Genomic DNA, 7,788 nt, shown 5'->3' with positions numbered 1-7,788 from the left:
TCTCGTTGGAGATCCTCGAAGGCCCGGACGCAGGACTCACGAGGAGCAGCGAGTGGGCGGGGCCTCCTTCGCTCCGCCCCCCGGTCCCTCCACCCAACCCCCCGGGCCTGTGGGTCGCTCCGGCTCCCGCCAGCCTGGGCGACTCGCAGAGACTTTAAGTTCCGCACATTCCCAGCGAATGCTCGGACCCTGCCGGGCCGCGCGCACGCGCACTCGGGACGCGGTGCCTGGGAGCTCGGCCCGCGGTGGCGGCGGCGGCGGCGGCCGCTAGGTGGCGCATGCGCCCTGGAGGGCGGCGGGCGGTCTCTGGGAAGAAGGCGGCGGCGGCGGCGGCGGCGGCGGCGAGAGGCGGGGGCGCCGTGGAGGCCGGTCCGTGTTTACACAGCGGCGGGCGGGTGCGGACGCGGAACCCGGCGCGGCGGCACGATGGTCATGGCGCATTTCGTGGAGAATTTCTGGGTGAGCGGAGGGTGTTGGGGAAACGCCGCGGGCTTCGGCTTCTCCCCGCGCGGCCTTTGCGTGCGCGGCGGGCGGCGGCTCTGGAAGCGGCCGAGCGAGAGAGTCCGCGGCCCGGGGACTGCCCGGCCGACTTCCCGCGGGGCCGAGGCTCTCCGGTCACCCGGTCCTCCGGGCTGGCAGCTGCGCAGGGCGCCGGGGCTGGCAGCGCGGGCCCGGGAGCCGCGCCGGGGACTCCGAGGGCCCGCGGCGCCGGGCGGGGACAAAGCGCCGACGGGGCGTGCGCGGCGTCGGGCGCGGGAGTCGGGCGCCCTGCGGGTCTGCTTCCCGCGGCGCAGGCCCGGAGCCCCGCGCAGAGTCCGTGCGCGGGCGGGTGGGCGATCGGGCGGGCGATCGGGCGGGCCGGGCACTTCCTCCCGGCCGCTCCGCTCGGCTCGTGGGGCTGCGCCCAGGACTTTGCCTCCGGGCCTGCTCACAAAGCCCGTGGAAGTTGGATTTCAGGGACCTTCCTCATTCTCCGCACACTCCTCTGGTCTGCCTGCGGAGTGCTGGCGTGCAGTTACTGTTTGCCCGAGAATGGCAAGTACAGGAAAGGGACGTGTTTACTTAGGTATCTTGGCCGGACTCGGTTTTTATGGTCCGACAATCGCACGTACCGCAGTTTCTGTTTGGTAAGGTGTCGAAGTGTTGAAAGGCGGCAGCTTCCAGTCACGCCAGCCACGGCTATCTCAGATTCTTAATTCTGTCCCAAGCATGGGCTTGCTCAGTAATACAATCACTTCACAGTTACTTGTTTCGAATGATAACTCGTTTCCCACAAACATCTGTACGCCGTGGTGGTTTTTTTTAAAAGAGCGGTTTTTAGTGAGGTTCCTTTTCCATGTATACAGTGCATGCATTTAGAGTGCATATGGTGAAGAGTTCCTCATTGTTTTGTGCAGACATCACCACAGTCAATTTTAGAACAATTTCATAACCTCAGGAAGAATCCTGTACGCGTTAGCAGACACTCCCAGTTTGCCCCTGGCCTCAGCCCCTGATCTTTCTGCTTCTACAGATCTGTCTTTTCTGGACCCAGCATATAATGGAGCACTTATGACAGCATTATTTCACTTACTATAATGTTTTCAAAGGTAATCCATGAGATAGTACATGTTAGTATTTCATTCTTTTTTATGGCCAAATAATATTCCATTCCACATTTTTTTTTCTTTCTTTTTTTGGTTTTTCGAGACAGGGTTTCTCTGTGTAGCTTTGCGCCTTTCCTGGATCTTGCTCTGTAGACGAGGCTGGCCTCAAACTCAAGAAGATCCGCCTGCCTCTGCCTCCCAAGTGCTGGGATTTAAAGGCGTGCGCCACCACCGTCCGCTCCACATTTTCTTTATCCATTCATTGGTAATGGATGTTTGGTACCCATCATAACCATTCTTTGTTTATTATGAGTAACACAGCTGTGAACACTTTTGTACACGTCTGTCAGAGCCCGCGTTGTCATTTCTTTTGGGAGTGGAATTTACTGGGTCATATGATTAGCTGTGTTTGCCAAAGGGCCAAGAAGTAGATGGTAACTGTATTACTAGTTCAGTCAACTGCTAGACTGTTGGTCAGAGAGGTTGCCGCGGTGCTCAAATGCACAGCAGTGACTCGAGTATATGCTCACCAACTTATCTTTTGTGATATAGTATGATGATGGTGGACATTAAGTGTCATCTTGTGTTTTTGATTGGTGTTTTTCTGTGGCTAATGATGTTGAACTTTTTTTCTTGTTTTTACTGCCCATTTTAAGTATTTTTCTTTGGATAACTGTGTAGATCCATTGCCATTTTAAAAATTGAGTTATCTGTATTGCCTTTTTAAAATTATTGAATTCTTTTTATCTTCTGGATTCCTCCACCCCCACGCTCCCCACGCTCATGGACTGGCACACTTCACTTGCCCACTTTTTAAAGACAGTTTCCTGGTTTTCTGATCCTCCTGCCTCTGCCCACCAAATGCTGGGAATATAGATGTCTGCCATTTCTATCAGCCCTGGGTGCACATTTCTTTTTTTGTTTTTGTTTTTTGAGATGCGGCCTATTTACATAGCCCTGGCTGTTCTGGAATTCACTATGGAGACCAGGTTGGTCTTGAACTCAGATCGCCTGCCTCTGCTTCCCAGGCTGTGGGGATTAAAGGCTTGACTACCATTCCCGACCCTTAGATGCACCTACTTACCTTCTTTTTACCCTTCCTCCCTTTCTTTATTTTTTAACGCAGTGTACAAGCTTTATTTAACAAAAGCAACAGGTAAAGTAAAACAGACATCCAAAAAAAAAACCAAAAAACCAAAAAACCAAAAAACCTACAAGAAAATTTATCTTCAACAACTTCACCTCCTTGCAGTTGCATTGAACTCTGTTTCTGTGAAAACCACAGCTCATGCACAGGTATGGATGAAAGACCTGCATTTTTCAAGTATTCACTGAATGCTACCTTATATGCACATGTACATTAAAATTGAAAAAGATTAGGTGAGCCCCAGGTGTACTTTTTGTTCTGTTTTGTTAGAAGAGGTCCTCTAAAGAAGAATATGTGGTTCTGGCTCATGAGTCATGTAATGAACCCATTCTACATTCTATTGGACACCCAGGCTCCACTCCTCTTCAGATGAGTTTTTGGTACTTGAGTGGAGAGTTCTCTGGGTAGCATTGACCGCCAGGACCCGTAGTAGTGCTTGTCAAAGTACTTGCCTGGGTAGTAGAGCTGCTTGTGGAGGAGAAAACCAGGTACAAGGAGCTCCACCACCACCTAAGGCCATGTAAACACTCACAAGTAGGTGCTGTGGAAATCCCTTTTCCATTCTGAAGGCTGTCTTTTAATTTTCTTGATAACATCAGTCCAGATTTTAATTTTGATGAAATCTTGGTGAAGTCCACTTTTATGTCACCTCGGCTTTTGTTATCCTAAGAGGCTTTTGGGTAACCTAACTTACTCCTGTTTTCTTATAAGGTTTCATAGTTTAAGCTCCTTATTTCCTTCAGTGATCCATTTGAACTTAATCCTATGTGTTCAAAGAAAGGGTCCAGCTTCCTTCTTGGCAAGTGTGTGTTTATTTATTCCAGCATCCTTTTTTCTTTTTTTAAAGTCTTCTTTCCTCATTGGGTTTTGGTGGCATCTTTTTCAGATATCACTTTACCATGAATGAGTTTATTTTTGGATTCTCAGTTTTATTCTACTGTCTACTTTATGCCAGCTGCTACTATACTGTTTCATACAGCTTTGTGTAAGGAGTCAGGAAGCAGGAAATAAGCGAGTCCTACAAATTTTTTTCTTTTTTAAAAGAAGGTTTTGGTCATTGTGGGGGTTCCTTCCATATCCATGGGAATTTTAGGATTACTCCATACACTTTAGTGGAAACTTAAAACACTGTTACAAAGATTGGGATTGCTGTTCTTAGGCCAGGTGAGACCGCCTCGGTGGTTAAGACCTGTCTCCAGTCTTGATTCCCAAGACAGACTCCGCAGCTGCCCCCTGTTTGCCTTGGCAGATAGGCATCCCCTACACCCCCAGGGAGGCAAATGTAATTAGAAAAGAATAGCTTTCCTTTTGTTGTTGTTGTTTTTGTTTTGTTTTTCATGACAGGTTTTTTTCTGTGTTCGCCCTATCTGTCCTGGAACTCACTCTGTAGACCAGGCTGGCCTCGAACTCACAGAGATCCACCTGCTTCTGCCTTCCAAGTTCTGGGATTAAAATCCCACCACTGTCTGGCTAAGAAAAGCTTTTTTTAAAGAATGATTGTGGACTGGAGAGGTGGATCAGCAGTTAAGAACACTGACTGCTCTTCCAGAGGACCTGGGTTCAATTCCCAGCAATCACATGGCATCTCACCACTGTCTGTAACTCCAGTTTCCTCACACAGACATACATGCAGGCAAAACACCAGTGCACATAAAATAAAAATAACTAAATATTTAAAGAACATGCTAATATTTTTAAGTTTATTAACAATTCAAATTGTCTCCTCCTGTTTCAGAGTTTTCTGTCAGTTGGACATTAGCACGTCTTGGTTTGCCTGTTTTAGAGGATGCCTCTCTGGACATTTTGTACAGTTTTCATGCCTCTTGTTTGATAGAGTAACATGAATAATTTGAACACCTGAAATCTAACTTATGTTTCAGTCTCTGTCTTCATTTCCATTATTAGGAACAGATAGTAAAGTAGACTAAAAATAGGTTGCCTTTATTTCCCAGTGTGGAATTGGGGCTGAAAGTTCTAAATTAGAGCAGTAAAGGCTCCCAGAAGAGGTAGGAGGACCTAGGAAAGCCTAGGAGTTACCTAAGCAGCTAGCTGGAAGGGTCTCAGTACTCTGGGTTAAACATCTTGCAGTTTACATAGTTCAGGGTCATTTGTGAAGTAGTTTCTTAAAGTAGAGAATTTAATATTTATTCCCTCCAGTGTTTAGAGTGGTAAGAAAATAAAACTTATCAAAGTTCAAAACATTGTATGCACACGCACACACGTAAAATCAAGTAAAAAAAAAACTGGTCAACATGAGGTAATGGAAAACTTTGAAGTTTAAGTTTCTAACCAAACAACTTATGAATGGTATTCTCTCTACATCTATAAAGACAGACCTTTTATTGTGGCATTTTGTTAGAGGAAAGCTTGACTCATTGAAACACGTTTCAAGCTCTTTTGAAAGCAACACATCCTCCCTTTTTCTTTATAGTTTTTTCCTAACTGAAACTGCTAAATTAAAAATTCCTTAATACTGTACTTTAAAGAAAAAAACATGCTCGAGACTTCCTACATAACAGATGTTTTGTTGCTGATAAGTCTTGCCATAAAGCATAGTGCTAGTTGATAATCAAGCTGAAAATATTTCTCCTGTTAAAGGTAATGCACATCATTACTCTTAATATGTAAAAACAAAGGTTAGCATTTTAGCAGATTACATAACTTGGAAAGGGTGCTGTCCAGTGTTTTACTGTCTCGTAGGCTGCATTTTGCTCCGGAAGAGTTAAGTACTAGTTTATAATACGGAGATTATCTATAAAAACACTGTTTTTATAATCATTAAAATGACTGTTTTTTGTATAAACCTAGATTATTCATCAGTAAAAACATTAAAGGAAGTTATTCCACAAATAATAATTACAGGCAAATAAGCATGACAGACTTGTATTTAATATATTACAAATATCATTTTACACAGTAAACCTAGTCTCTGTAACATGCCACATATTCCTTAGTGTATGTGACTTTATAATAAACAATACATATAATGTTTTGAGTTAGGAAACTTTCTCCTGAGAGTGTCTCATTCAACAGCAAAAATTGAGAAATAAGTGGCGTTAGGTATTCTGACCCTGAAGTGTTCCTTTACTCTGACTGTCTCATTGGCATCATCAGACTTTAGTCTGAAATTAAACTGAGCACTTGGTTATCCAATCTGATTTGTAGTTAATGTGGATAAATATGGGAGGATTAAAATGCTTCTAGTCCATTAATAGGACTTTGGAGTATAAACCTTTATTATATTTTTGTTTGATTATCAAATTTAAATCTAGTATTGCAGATGAGAGATTAATACATTTTGGGTTTTTTTAAATTCCAGTTAAAAATTTAAAAATATGTAACTTGAAAAAAGTTTGATATGGGTTGGAGAGATGGCTCAATGGTTAAGAGCAGTGGCTGCTCTTCCTTCCAGAGGACCCAGGTTCAATTCCCAGCACCCAAATGACAGCTCATAACTGCCTGTGGCTCCAGTTTTAGGGGATCCAACACCTACCTTCACACAGACATACATGCAGGCAAGACACAAATGTGTATGGAATGAAAATAAATAAATAATTAAAAAAAAAGAAAAGTTTGATATGACTATGGAAGCCTAAAATAGAAGCTTGTCTTCTTATTACTTCAAAGTTATAAATATTGTAAATTTGGTATTCTTGCTTAGAATATGATCCCATCAAATGATGTACTAAAATTAAATACTATACATATGTGGACATATATGTAGAAATAAGTAGTTGTTTGTTTGTTTTTTTTTCTTTTTAAACTCTTTAGGGGCCTGCAACCTAGTCCCCAAATAAATACATGAAGACTTATTCTTATGAATGCCTGTCCTTGGCTTGTTTCTAGCCAGCTTTTCTAACTTAAATTATTCTGTTTCACTTTTAACTACATTTGCCTCTGGTCTGTTTACCTTTTTTTATTCTTTTATCTTTCCTTCTTACTCCATGGCTGGCTGTATGGCTGGGTGACTGGCCCCTGGTATCCTCCTCTCCTTCTCTCGCTTCTTTCTCTCCTCTTTAGATTTTTCCTCCTGTTTATTCTCTTTGCCCACCAGTCCCACCTGTATCTTCTGCCTAGCTATTGGCTGTTAAGCTTTTTATTAGACCAATCAGGTATTTTGGGCAGGCAAAGTAACACAGCTTCACAGAGTTACACAAATGCAATATAAAAGAATGCAACACATCTTTGCATCAATGAACAAATATTCCACAGCATAAATGATGATGTAATACATCATTTTTCCAAATATTATTATTATTATTTATTTACATGTACATGTATGTATGTCTGTATATGTGTGTGTATCTGAGGTTAGGGCCATCCCCTGGAGCTGGAGTTACAAGCATTTGTAAGCTCCCTGATGTGGGTGCTGGGAATTGAACTCAGGTCCTCTGTAAGAACAATACATGTTCTCGCCGGGTGGTGGTGGTGCATGCCTTTAATCCCAGCACTCAGGAGGCAGAGGCAGGCGGATCTTTGTGAGTTCAAGGGCAGCCTGGGCTACCAAGTGAGTTCCAGGAAAGGCGCAAAGCTACACACAGAAACCCTCGAAAAACCAAAAAAAAACCAAAAAAAAAAAAAATACATGTTCTCAACAAGTGAGCCGTCTCTCCAGCCCCAAATGTAACAAATCTTAAACTAATATTCCATAACAGAAATGTTTATTGTGTACTAACAAACTTGCAAATTATTTTATGTCTGTTGATACGTAAAAGGTACAAAAAAAAGGACTAAAATATAAAATCTCCCTTTTTCTCCAGCCATTATGTTCCCCCTAAACACAGTTGCTTATTTCTTTTTATCATTCCAAAGAACCTGTACACATACAGGCATATGCATGGCATGTGTTAGTGTATGACTGTTTAAGTAGTTAGCCATACCCAAGTTGTTGTCACTGCAACAAACAGAATATGCAGCTACAGAGTCAATTGACTTAGTTCAATTACGCTTGATTAGTAGACATTCTAAAATTATAGTTTTTTTTTTTTGTTGTTGTTGTTGTTTTGAGACAGGGTTTCTCTGTAGCTTTGGAGCCTGTCCTGGACTAGCTCTGTA

The 7,788-nt window shown here is 43.3% G+C and overlaps 1 protein-coding gene across 1 annotated transcript in view; it reads left to right on the top strand.

The window, feature by feature from the left end:
* The first annotated feature begins 278 nt into the window (after positions 1-278).
* Fcho2 (FCH and mu domain containing endocytic adaptor 2) overlaps positions 279-7,788 on the top strand; it is a 101,538-nt gene continuing 94,028 nt past the window's right edge. Inside the window, 2 exon segments of the mRNA XM_036206989.1 lie at positions 279-296; positions 298-459. Of these exon segments, the coding sequence (XP_036062882.1) occupies positions 279-296; positions 298-459 (180 nt within the window).

The sequence above is a fragment of the Onychomys torridus genome, chromosome 15, assembly GCF_903995425.1.
Source record: "Onychomys torridus chromosome 15, mOncTor1.1, whole genome shotgun sequence".
Classification (NCBI taxonomy): Eukaryota; Metazoa; Chordata; class Mammalia; order Rodentia; family Cricetidae; genus Onychomys; species Onychomys torridus.
This window is presented reverse-complemented; position numbering and strand designations above follow the sequence as displayed.